At 34.6% G+C, this 13,097-nt stretch overlaps 1 protein-coding gene across 3 annotated transcripts in view; it reads right to left on the bottom strand.

The window, feature by feature from the left end:
* Positions 1 to 13,097, bottom strand: part of KIF18A (kinesin family member 18A) — a 110,110-nt gene that overhangs the window by 80,587 nt on the left and 16,426 nt on the right. For all 3 annotated transcript variants that reach the window (XR_008912762.1, XM_056801993.1, XM_056801994.1), the window contains exons 4-6: positions 7,696 to 7,853; positions 1,856 to 1,960; positions 978 to 1,088 (exon numbers count right to left, since the gene is read on the bottom strand). Coding sequence is in view for 2 of the 3 variants with exons in the window: in XM_056801993.1 (XP_056657971.1) it covers positions 978 to 1,088; positions 1,856 to 1,960; positions 7,696 to 7,853 (374 nt within the window). In the remaining variant the exon portion in view is untranslated. The remainder of the gene's footprint in view (positions 1 to 977; positions 1,089 to 1,855; positions 1,961 to 7,695; positions 7,854 to 13,097) is intronic.

The following is a 13,097-nucleotide window of genomic DNA, read 5'->3' as shown; positions in this document are numbered from 1 at the left end:
CATTCTGACTTATTTGTCTGTATCCTTGGTGTTTAGAATTATCCACTGCACATGTGTTCACAAGTGAAAGAAATCTGGCGGCAAATAGAAGTTTATACAATACAGGCAGAGCCACCAAGGAAAACACAGTTATCACTCTCCTTATTAAACTTTCTTAAGTTTTCATAAGAATGTGTATTCAAGGGGTAGCTGGGTAAGTCAGTAAGTCAGTGGATTTGAGAGCCAGGCTCTGAGATGAGAGGCCCTGGACTTTCATGTCTAAAAAAGTTTGGTGGGACTACATTTTGGAATTATATTTTAACAGCATAACAGAATCTTACAATTTAAAGAATTCTATGGGCAATATAGTATAATTAAAGCAATTAATTTCAAATGTCTTTATTTTTCAGAATGGTTTGTGGTTTGTTTCAAATGTGCAGTAGTAACACCAAAAGTTGATTGAGCTCAAATATCTTTCATCAATTAAAGATTAAAAACAAAAAACAAACACTGACCCTGGGGTTTGACAAAGGCAGGAGTAAGTTCTATATGTCATCTAAATGCTAAGCATTGTTTGTGGTAAAATCTACTACATGTTATAGAACACATTAAATTAGGAGTAGAAAAGCATTTAATGGAATGAATTCCTAGTGTGCATAAAGAATATATTCTAGGGGCATCTAGGTACCTCAGTAGATAGCTAGGCCTAGAGACCAGGGAAGGTCTTGAGTTCAATTTTGGACTCAGATACATTTTAGCTATGTGAACCTGGGCAGGTCACAACCCCACTGCCTAGCCCTTACCACTCTCCTGCCTTGGAACAGATATTTAGTACTGATTCTAAGAGAGAAGCTAAGGATAAATAAAAAAGAAGAAAATATTCTACAAATCTATTAACTCCAAAACTTTGTTCTTTATCTTTTAAAGAATTTTAGAATAGCATTTTAAAACAATGATACTTGAGACATCAGGACTGAGATCTCTTGGCCTCACTTTACCTGAAAAACAGCATGAGAACGAGAGGAGGTAGCATTTACATCAGTGGGATGTTGGGTCCTATTCTTGTTTCCATCGTCCAACAACTGTAAAATTTCCTGGGAGGTTTTAGGCTAAAAAATTTTGGAAAAGAAGCATTCAGAAATTAGCTTTCTGCTACTGAACCTCAAAATAAATAGTATGGCTTTGGGGAAGTAAGTTATCCTCTCTTTGTCTCAATTTCCTCACATATAAAATGAAATGAATAGCATTATGTCTTTTAAAGATTCTTTCCATCTTTAAATCTATGATGAAGAGTGCAAAAAGTTATAAATTAAAAAACTAAAACAAAGTGGCTCATTATAAATTCAATTTAACACCTTGAGGTCTGTGTGTTGGGGGTACAGGAAGAGGGGAAGAGACACAACAGGAACACAGGGAAAACCAGTCATCTCTAATACTGAAGATACTTTAGAATAATCTTAAAATTGAAAATCTCCAGCATGAAAGGGATGCTGGAGATAATTTTAACCATTACCCTAAATTTATTACATGAGAAAATTGAGCTTAAGTACTTAGGTAACTTGTCCAAGATCATAGGGTATTTTGTTTAAACATTAGAATCTGCTCCCCTTTCAAAGACCTTATGAATTTCATTTTGGAAAAAGACCAAGAAATTATAATATTGTGTCATACAATTGTATGCTATTTTTTGAATGACACAAAATAAAAAGGATGCTTCATTAATTATAATTTTATATTTCATATTTTGAAATGGTTTTGAAAATAGTTTCCTTTTTTGAGGGTAAAATAGAAAACAAAAAAGAAACTGGTGGATGATGCTTTAAAAATTTTACTTATTAACATTCTAATCAAAACAAAACCAATCTACTCTATGTACCTCGTGTAATGTTAATCCCTGAACTACTACCCCTCTTTGGGCATCTTCACGGACAGCCAGTGGTCCTGAATTTGTTAGGAGGTCTCGAATCTGTTCATTGTATACCTTAAAACAAAAACAGACATAATTGCTTAGAGTTGATTACACAATATTGTCAACTTATATTATTTGCCAAGTTAAAATTTCAACATTCTTTTTTTTTGTTCTCTTTCTTATCTATTTTTATTATTATTTTTAATTTTTTAAGGATATTTTTTTCATGGTTACATGATTCACGCTTTCTCCCTCCCCTCCTTTGTCCCCACTTCCAGAGCTAACAAGCAATTCTACTGGCTTATACATATCTTATTACTCAAAACCTATTCTGTATTATTCATATTTATAATAGAGTCAGCTTTTAAAAACCACAACCCCAAATAATATACCCATATAACCTAATGATAAAGCATATATTTTTCTTTTGCATTTCTACTTCTGTAGTTCCTTCTCTAGATGTGGATAGTGTTTTTTCTCATAAATCCCTTGGGATTGTTCTTGATCATTCCATTGCTACTAGTAGCAAAGTCTATTACATTTGATCGTTCCACATTTCACTTTCTGTGTACAATGATCTCTTGGTTCTGTTCATTTCATTCTGCATCAGTTCATGGAGGTCTTTCCAGTTCATATAGAAATCAAGCAGTTTTTATTTCTTACAGAACAACAGTATTCCATTAATTCCATCACCATCATATACCACAATTTGTTCAGCCATTCCTTGTTTTCCAATTTATTGTCATCACAAAAAGTATAGTTATAAATATTTTTGTACAAACATCTTTTTTTTTTATCACCTTGGGTTACAGTCAGTAGTGGTATTTCTGGATCAAAGGGCATGCAATCGTTCAAAGCCCTTTGGATATAATTTCAAATTGCCTTCCAGAATGGTTAGATCATTTCACAACTCCACCAGTAATGCATTATGGTCCCAATTTTGCCACATCCCCTCCAACACTTATTATTTTCCTTTACCGTTATATTGGCCAATCTGCTAGGTATGAGGTGGTACCTCAGAGTTGTTTTGGTTTTTATTTCTCTAGTCAGGAGGGATTTGGAACACTTTTTCATGTAATTATTTAGTTTTGATTTCTTCATCTGAAAATTGACCATTTGTCAATTGGGGAATGGCTTGATTTTTGGCAAATTTGACTAAGTTCCTTATATATTTGGGAAATTATATCTGTCAGAGAAATTTATTTTAAAAATTGTTATAAAAAAATTTCCCCAGTTTGTTGCTTCCCTTCTAATTTTGGTTGCATGTGTTTTGTTTTTACAAAAACTTTAAAATTAATTTATTTCTTAAAAATATTTTTCCAAGTTTACATGATTCATTTTCTTTCTCCCTCCTCCCCAGCCAACAAGCAATTCCACTGGGTTGTACATATGTTGTCATTTGATAACTATTTCCATATTATTCATTTTGCTATAGAGCAATTTTTTAAAGCCAAAACCCCAAATCACGTAACCATATATACATGTGATAAGTGATGTCATATGTTTTTTTCATTTCAATTTCCATAGTTCTTTCTCTCCATGTGGTTGGCATTCTTTCCCATAAGTCCTTTAGGAGTGTCCTGGCTTGTTGCATTGATATTAGTAGCAAAGTCCATTACATTGGATTGTTCCACAATGTTTTGCTTTCTGTGTACAACGTTCTCCTGGCTCTCCTCATTTCACTCTGCATCAGTTCATTTAGGCTCTCCCAGTTCATATTGAAAGCCTCTAGATCATCAATTCTTACAGTACAATAGTATTCCATCACCATCATATACCCCAATCTGTTCAGCCATTCCCCAGTTGAGGGATAACTCCTCATTTTCCAATTTTTTGCCACCACAAGGAGCACAGCTATGAACATTTTTGTACAAGTATTTTTCCTTATTATCTCTCAGGAGTACAAGCCCAGCAATGGTATTGCAGGATCAAAGGGTATGCATTCTTTTAAAAACCTTTGAGCATAATTCCAAATTGCCTTCCGGAATGGCTGGATTAGTTCACAACTCCATCAGTAATGCATTAGTGTCTCCATTTTGCCACATCCTCTCTGACATTTATTATTTTCCTTTACTGTTATATTGGCCAATTTACTAGGTGTGAGGTGGTACCTCAGAGTTGTTTTGATTTGCATTTTTCTAATTATGAGAGATTTAGAACATTTTTTCATGTGCTTATTGATAGTTTTGATTTCTTTATCTGAAAATAGCATATTCATGTCCCCTGACCATTTGTCAATTGGGGAATGGCTTGATTTCTGATAAGTTTGACTAAGTTCCTTATATATTTGGAAAATTAGACCTTTGTCAGAGAATTTTGTTATAAAAATCTTCCCCAGTTTGATGTTTCCCTTCTAATTTAGGTTGTATTGGTCTTGTGTGTACAAAACTATTTTAATTTAATATAATAAAAATCATTCATTTTACATTTTGTAATGTTCTCTATCTCTTACTTGGTCTTAAAAACATCTTCATTTACCACAGATCTAACAGGTATATATATTCTATATTCATCTGATTTATTTACGATTTGACTCTTTTAAAGTCATTACCCATTTTGAATTTATCTTGGTATAGAGTGTAAGATGTTGATCTAAACCTAATTTTTTCCATACTGTTTTCCAATTTTCCCAGCAGGTTTTTTCAAATAGTGAGTTCTTGTCCCAAAAGTTGGGGTCTTTGGGTTTATCAAACACTAGCTTGTTGAGGTCATTTACCCCTAGTCTATTTCACTGATCCATCCTTCTATCTCTTAGACAGTACCAAATTGTTTTGATGATCACTGCTTTATAGTACAATTTAAGATCTGGTACTATTAGGTCCCCATCCTTCACATTTTTTTTCATTAGTTCTCTTGATATTCTTAACTTTGTGTTCTTCCAGATGAACTTTGTTAAAAAGATTTTTGGTAGTTTGATAGGTATGGCACTGAATAAGTAAATAAGTTTAGGTAGGATTGTCATTTTTATTATATTAGCTCATCCTACCCATGAGTAAATAACGTTTTTCCAATTATTTAGATCTAGTTTTATTTTTGTGAAGTGTTTTGTAGTAACATCAATATTCTTTAACAAATTTTTATACCTAAGTATATAATTTGATCTTTAAGCATAAAAAGATCTCTCAAAAGACTTTTTACTTCCACCAGGAATCCCTTACTCTCCCATCTTCTCAATATACATGAAAAATATGCCCCCTCTATGGCCTTAAATTGGCATTTTTTTCTCCTGAGGGTGACATAAAGCCCAAATGGCCACCAGTTTACAACTTAAAAATTAAAATTTAAATCATCATAGACTAATTTATCTCCCCTGCATGATAATGAGAAAAGTCAGTGACATCATTATCATTGTTGTTTCCTGGGAAAAGAAAGGAGATGGAGTCTTGGCACATCTGGGTTGGTTTTTCTTTTTATTTATGTCTCCAATGCTAGCACAGTGTCTGGCACACAGTAAGCACATAATAAATGTTCATTGACTTTTGTTTGCTGTGTTGCCTAAAGTTAGAATGCAATGGTATATATAGTTCTTGCAAAGGAAGGCACCTATCACCTTATGTGTAGTCAAATCATGAATTTGAGTGTGGAAAGGTCAAGAGTTAATCTATAAGCCATCATCTTTGCCTAATTTATTTTCTCTTCAAGAATTTAATTCGAAGTTCAATTTAGAATTAACATCAGTTTCAAGGTAAAATGGATACAATTCTCAACTTTTGGAGATGGAAACAACTTTGGACTAGTTAAATAACTATAAACTGAAAATTGGAAGAGTCTTGGCTCAGGTGGCCAACTTTCTCATTTTATAAACAAGCAAAATGAGAGTTCATTTAAGGTCATATAGCCAATCAAGAAAAGAGCTGGTACTAAAATGCAAGTCTGGATTCTTGTTCACTACAACAAATGAATTTTTGTATTTTGGAGCTTCAGTTGTATGTGTTTTTTAAGCTAATTTTGAAAAAAACAATAGACTAAGATTATAGGATGTAAAGGTGAAATCTCAGAGATTAGTTATTTGTCCTTAATTTTTTAAAAGGTCCAAATGAGATTACAAGGTGATATCTTGATTTGTGCATGAATTTAAGTGTGGCTGAAATGCACAAAGCCATTAAGCTCACTCTCCTTTCTTCCACTGTCATATTAGTCCAACAGCAAGGCAAGAATCAGGACAACTGGTAATGGCTTGGGATGCTTTAGCCCTTGGCTAAAGCTTCAGTTGCCTCCATGGCCCTTAGAATAAATTGTTCTCATTCATCCTTTCCAAGGAGAAAGTCTTTACATACTTGTAATAGACACCTCCTAAGTCACTTAGGGCCTAATGATTATCCTAACCTTGGATAAACCTATCTGCAGAGATGATTTCATTAGGGTGTGGCTGCTGAACATGCTTAAAGCTTCTTGGAGCCACAGGTGAGATTTGTATTGAAGGTAGACACCAAAGGTTCAACAAGCCCTCACATCAAAAGTGCTAATCCTCCCTTTAAAGTCAGGTCCAAGTGGATGAACTAACTTTTGAACTCATGATGACAGACTCCAAATGTCGCATTCTGTCCAATGATAATATTTTTATCTAAATAGGTTACTTTGAATTAATGAAGCTATTAATTCTACTATTCTTTCTATCATTATATTGATTACCCAAACTGTGATTGCAGAATGGAAAATTTAAAGCTGAAAACTTTCACATTATTACAACAGTGTCTCACTTGGTAAAAACTGATTTCTGCATTCCTGAAAATGGCTCATAACATCACTTCCTTATGATTCATAGTTTCTTGTGATGAATAAGCCAAATAACAAATATTCTATCACTTTAAAGTCCCTGCTATGATGTGGAAAGATCAGAGCTCTTTCCACAAATCTTTTGCTCTGACATTTCATACCTCATCACTTCAAATATCCCAACCAGAACACCAGAAACACAGAGATCTAAACCGAAAAACTCATTAAGGACAAAAGACCTCACACAAAGAATCCAACAAGGTAGAAGAAGAAAGGGGTGTTATGTGGGATACTTCCTCCTTCCTCCCAGAAAATCATGAGTGAGAAAAATTTCTCAGACAACAGTTGTTCTGACCTGAATTTGACTTACATGGTTTTATGGTCCTGCTGTAAATTTGTGCAACCTAAGCTTGAAGGCTTCTATAGAGGCCTGCTAACTCCTGAAGTAGACTATTCTACTTTTGGACAAATGTAAATTTTATAAAGATTTTCATTATGTTGAACCAAAATCTGCTTCTCTGAAATTTCATCCATCTTCTGCTCACAGTTCTATCCTTTTGGATCAAACAGTAAGTTGGATCTCTAATATTTAAAGAAAATTATAACACCTTTCTACTTCACTCTTCCCCTTCAGTTTTCTCTTTTCCTTCTTAGTTAGATTACTTCGTACTACTATCTCCTTCTGGATGTTTTAATTTCTGGAGTTTACAAAATGTAAATAGATTTTGTGCAAGATACAGGAAATCTCTAATCTTTTTTCATGAGAATAAATATGTCTAGAGACACCTTTGCCCCTGAAAAATAGGGAAATCTTTGCATCCCAACTCTGCTGCATCCATGAATGGTGAAGAGTTTTTAATTAGCAACCAAGTTAAAAGAGTATAGAGAAAGGAAAGCTAGATAGAGAAGAACATGGATGAAGTGCCTGTAGAATTAACAGGACACTGCAAATGTTATTTTAAAAAATGAGTCATGAAGCTCTACTCACTTTAACAAAATTCTGCTCTAAAAATAGTGACCTCCATTGAGCTTTTTTCTAGAGAATTTACAAGCATTCTGAATTATTCTAAAAGTAATAATTTCCAACTTACCTCTAAGTAAGAAACTGTAATACTACAAACTTTCTCTTCTTTAATTTGATCCATGGATTTATAAAGGTCTAACATTGTTAGATACATAACTCCAGGCTCTTCAGGTGATCCTAGCATTGTGTGTGTCTTTCCAGCTCCAGTTGCACCATATGCAAGCACTAAGTTTTCAGAAAAAAAAAGTTTTTTTGGAATAAAAGATTATTGTTATGAGAAAGCACAACTAAAGGAAAGAATAGTTTAAAGGTTTCTTTTGTTTTTCTTGGAGAAAATGTTAAAGGGGAAGAAAGAGAAGGATCAAATCATATTATTTGTTAAAATACAGAATTAAGTGTATTAACTGGTGATGAATTTGGCTAGTTGTAAAAACATGTATAGGAGAGGGAAAGATTAAAAATTAAAAAAAAAAAACAACTCTTATCTTCCATTTAGAATCAATATTATATATGAGTTCCAAGGCAGAAGAGAAGTATCGGCTGGGCAATGGGGGTTAAGTGACTTGTCCAGGGTCACACAGGTAAGAGCTGTCTAAGGCTATATCTGAACCCAGATCTTCCATATTCTAGGTTTGGCTCTCAATCCACTGAGCCACCCACTGTCCCTTTCAATTCTGAATAAATGCAGGTGGAAAATATTTTTAGAAAACTCACCCACATTCTTTAAAGCACATAATTTAGACTAAGAGATTTTTATAGAACTAGAACTAGAAAGGTTAGAAATTATTTGGTCCAATACTCATTTTAGAGATAAAAGTGAGGACATAGGGAAGTGGAAGTTCTGTGCTAAGAAACCACAAAGCTTGTTCTTAAGACTTCTGCTCCAAATCTAGCATCTTTTCTACTATACAAAAGCACAATAAGGTTTCATTTTGCTCTTTAAGCAATGAAAGTAAACTTAAAAGTAGATTATATTGGTAAATTTTAGTAAAGGTAGAAGAAAATGCTGGAGAAGATGCCATGTCTTAAAATATTTACTATAATTATCATTGATATAAATTTATTCTCTGGGGCAACAGGAATTAAGAGAATTTCTTTAGACAGTACCTAACTGTTGAAATGTAAAAAATAGACTCGAACTCTGGACTTCAATCCCCAAAAGCCCTTGCTCCACTTCCCCAAAATGCTTTGTAATCTCATGGAATTTTGAAGTGGGCGAGATCAAGAAGGGATTTAAGGTGATTGCAAAGGCTTTTGGCTCTTTGGACTTCTGTTTTGGAGCAGACACGTCTCTTCCATGATGTGAGGTTATCTTGTCTAGGCCTCTGGCCTAGGCATGTGTTTTTTCTTACTTGTATATTCTTAAATCCTTAATCTTTAACAAACCTCATAAAATATAATACTCCTTGCAGAGAGAAACTAATTTCTACCTGCCTCAGTCTCCCCTAAATTTTAATCTTTACAGTTGGTGTAACCACTTCGGGAAAATGAAATATCTCAATCTTCTGATTTCTTTTCTGATCTTTTGTTCAGCTTTAATAGCTAGTGCCTAGAAATTTTTTTTTTAAGCCATGTTTCTCTGGTCAAGGTGATTTTTTTACCCTCGCAAAGCTGCTGCTCGTTCCAGCCATTAGATAGCTCCCCCACCCAGCTCAGCAGGCCACTTCCCTGATCCAGACCTGTTGCATTTGCCGCCCACCTGGCTCCTGGCTGCTTCATTCTGCCTGCCTGTTTCTCCTGCTGCTGCTCCTGACCTTTCTCTCGCTCACCTGGCCCACCTGATTCAACCAAGACTGCAATCACCTGGTGACCTGCATGCCCAACAAACCCAGATCCTTGGCTGGTAACAAAAGGAGGGGGGGGGGGTATTGGCTCCACGTGGGTGGCCTAGGCTCCACAGCAGTAGGAGGGATCATAGCAAGGGAGAAAGAAACAGACTTTTCAAACAGAAACTTAAAAAAGCAATGGGCTGTTTAAAAGGATACCTTTTGACTGTTCTGATAATTTCACTGATTTCACCTGTGTTCCAGAAGAAAGATTCAGCCCAAAGATTCAACTTTGAAGGGGCAAATGGGTGGCTCAGCAAACTGAGGGCCAGGCCTACAGACATGCGGTCCTGGGTTAAAATCTGGCCTGAGACACTTTATGGCCGTGTGGCCCCGAGCAGATGGCTCAGACCCCATTGCCTAGCCCTTACCACTCTGCCATCTGATAATAGACATTTAAATGGATAATTAAAAACAAACAAAAAAAAACCCAAGGAACTTTGAAGAGACTAATGGCTATATTCTAAGGCATTTCAGACTCCAATGGTTTATACAAATCTCTGTACTCTATTGCATTTTTCCTGATTGTTTTAAGATATAACTTTGTGATTTTAAGTTCATATATTACTGGATTTGATATTATTCTGTCATACTGTTCATTTTAATGTACTGAGTTTTGACTACTTTTAAAATTCTGTTGTTTTTCCCCTATAACTGTGCTGAACAAATATTACTGAATAAGCCCATATATGAAAAAACAGCTTTTTTCTACTTTGCCGAGGATAGATGGACTTCAGAACTGGTTACAATTGCTATAACAACCTTGGAAAATTTAATATGCTAAATATCTCAATGATTTTAAGGGTTTTTTAAATATAATTTTTGTAATTTTTTTTTTAACAATCTCTGGTCATTTTTGCCTGCCCCTACCACAAGGTAAGGCCCATTACAGTAGCTGAAGTGAAATTTATTTATAACTCCCAACCTTCCCACATTTCTAAATTTGTGAATGGAAGTTGGGGCAGTTAATCTCAGGGCGTTTGTATCCCTAAAAAGCCTCCAAAAAAAGGAGCACCCCTTTATTTATACTCTTCAGCTCATTACTTTACTTGCACCAGAATGATATATAGATTTCTTGATTATGTTCTTAACCCAAGATGAGTTTTACTTTGTTTAAAAGTATGTTTAAATATCAAGGTTGAAAGATTGCTACATTTGTAAAAATTGTGACAAATATCCATCAATTCATAGGGTTTAAAAATGTCATACAGCAACTTATGTGAAATATGATAGTGTGTTTGTTTGCTATTGTAATTAATTGGGCTATTGAGAATTTTGGGGATATTGATACTACATATTTGTACTACTATTCTTTTAAAATGAAAATTATACTACTGTTCAATTCATTTGTCATACTGACAGTGATCATGGCCAGATATTAAGAGGAAATGGATCTAATTTTTGGTGAGAAAGTCTTGCATTTTATATTTTCTTAGCTGAAATAGAGTGTCAATGATTATAAGCTATATTTTTTTGAATTTTAAAAGCTCTTTATTATATTTTTCTTGCATGTGCAATATACTTTTTTCACGTTTTTTTCTCTCCTTTTATAATTGAAGCACATGTCACCAGTATTAAGATTTTCTTTAACTTTTTGACTTTTCAGTACTATAAGTTTGAAATACATTTGTCAGAGAATGCTCAAAAAGCTTGTGACTATAAAAATGATGCCACTAATTATTTAAAAAATGATGGGACTTTGCTTAATGATTCTGTCTGATTCCAGGACAAGATATACACACAAGAGCCATTGCACAGAGCCAAAGAAAACCAAATCAGGATGGATTGATGCACTTCTAGGCCAATACAAAAGTCTTGAACCTTGTGTGAAGACTCAAGGTTACTGTGTTTAACATTGTTAGACATAGACTTTCCTTGTGTCTACACTCACTCTGAAAATACTCACGACGAGTATCCCGGAAATCTTGGCTCCTATAATCTGGTCCCTTTTCTGCCTCTCATAGTGTGGTACCTTTCTGTAGTCCTGTCTACTGAATGGGTAAATGCATCATTGCTTAGATCATTTTAATTGGGCTCTGATTCAAGGACCTATTATAGATTTATTTTCTTTTTACTTGGAATTTTACACATAAGACTTTGATAGTCTATATTTTCATCCAGAAAATTCTTTTCTTTTTGATTTTTCTGATATCTTTTTAATATCTCTTACCAATTGATTCATATACCTCATACCTCAGCCATGCATCCCTAAGTGATTCTGTATTTGTTAATCACCCTCTTAACGGGGGAATGTAAAAAATATCATTATTTAAATTACAAAGTTTAAATTCCTTTTGAGAAGAATTTTAGGTAAAGAAGATGCTACTTCCCTGAATCCAGAAACGAACTGTTGGAGAAGACATAATGAAGAAGCCTCCAGACCACAAGCTGCACAAAAATGAACTTTGGGTGTAGTTGATTGAACATTTAATTGTATGTATACTTTCATGCCAAAGGGGATTGCCCCCTAACTGGCTTTTGTCAATGCGTTCAGCAATTATTGGTTTTATTTTTTTTCTCTTATCCTCAAATTATTTTAATCTTTAAATTGATTATGTTTTCATGATCCTTTGAGAAAAAAATTATTTTTTTTCAAACGATCAAATGGGGATATGTAAAAAATCGACTCGAAGGAACTCTGGATGTCAAACCCCACAAGCCCTTGCTCCACTTCCCCAAAATGCTTTGTAATCTCAAGGAATTTTGAGGTGGGCGAGATCAAGAAGGGATTTAAGCTGATTGCAAAGGCTTTTGGCTCTTTGGACTTCCGTTTTGGAGCAGACGCGTCTCTTCCATGATGTGAGGTTATCTTGTCTAGGCCTCTGGCCTAGGCACATGTTTTTTCTTGCTTGTATATTCTTAAATCCTTAATCTTTAATAAACCTCATAAAATATAATACTCCTTGCAGAGAGAAACTAATTTCTACCTGCCTCAGTCTCCCCTAAATTTTAATCTTTACAGAAAGAAGAAAGGAGTATCTGCTCTAAAGGGAGGAGAATGTAATTTATGGATGATTAAAGACTACTTAGAACAATGAAATATATTGTTAATGAGAGACAAGGTATCCTTAATTGGATCTCTCCATTGTAGCTTTGGGACCCAGAATGACAGGGTGGAGTTGCTGAAGCTAAATAGAGAAATATCTGGGATGTTAGATTCCCATAAGGTCTTGCATCTAGATGTGAAGATGTAATAGGTAGTAAAAACATGAAATTTACCACGATGGGCAAAATAGACATGTGTAATATCAAGAGGCCATTGGGTTAGCATTTGGAATCCTAAGGTATTGTTCTTCAGCTGCCATGAGTCAGAAACAGAAAGATGAAAGTAGAAGGACATGTTCTGTCACTGCATCCCTAAACTCAGGAGTTTTTAGTGAATAATGATGAGCACATGGCATGAGCAGACTCCAGCTTTCTTGAGAGGCTAATAGATCTCCCTACTCACCACTGAAACCCATCAGAGAAGAAAGAAGAATACTGTAAATATGTCTGTCTGGTCCAATTTAAGGAAGGACAGTTTTTCCTTTTCCCTTCTGTTAGTTTTCCCTGGATGGTTGGATTCTTTCTTCTAGGCAGCTTGTTCTCTACCTACCACTTCTAGATATATGTGGTTATAATCATTACTATATGGGCAATAAGA

This window comes from Monodelphis domestica, chromosome 6, assembly GCF_027887165.1.
Source record: "Monodelphis domestica isolate mMonDom1 chromosome 6, mMonDom1.pri, whole genome shotgun sequence".
NCBI lineage: Eukaryota > Metazoa > Chordata > Mammalia > Didelphimorphia > Didelphidae > Monodelphis > Monodelphis domestica.
Note: the sequence above shows the minus strand (reverse complement) of the source record. Positions and strands in the feature narration are given on the sequence as shown.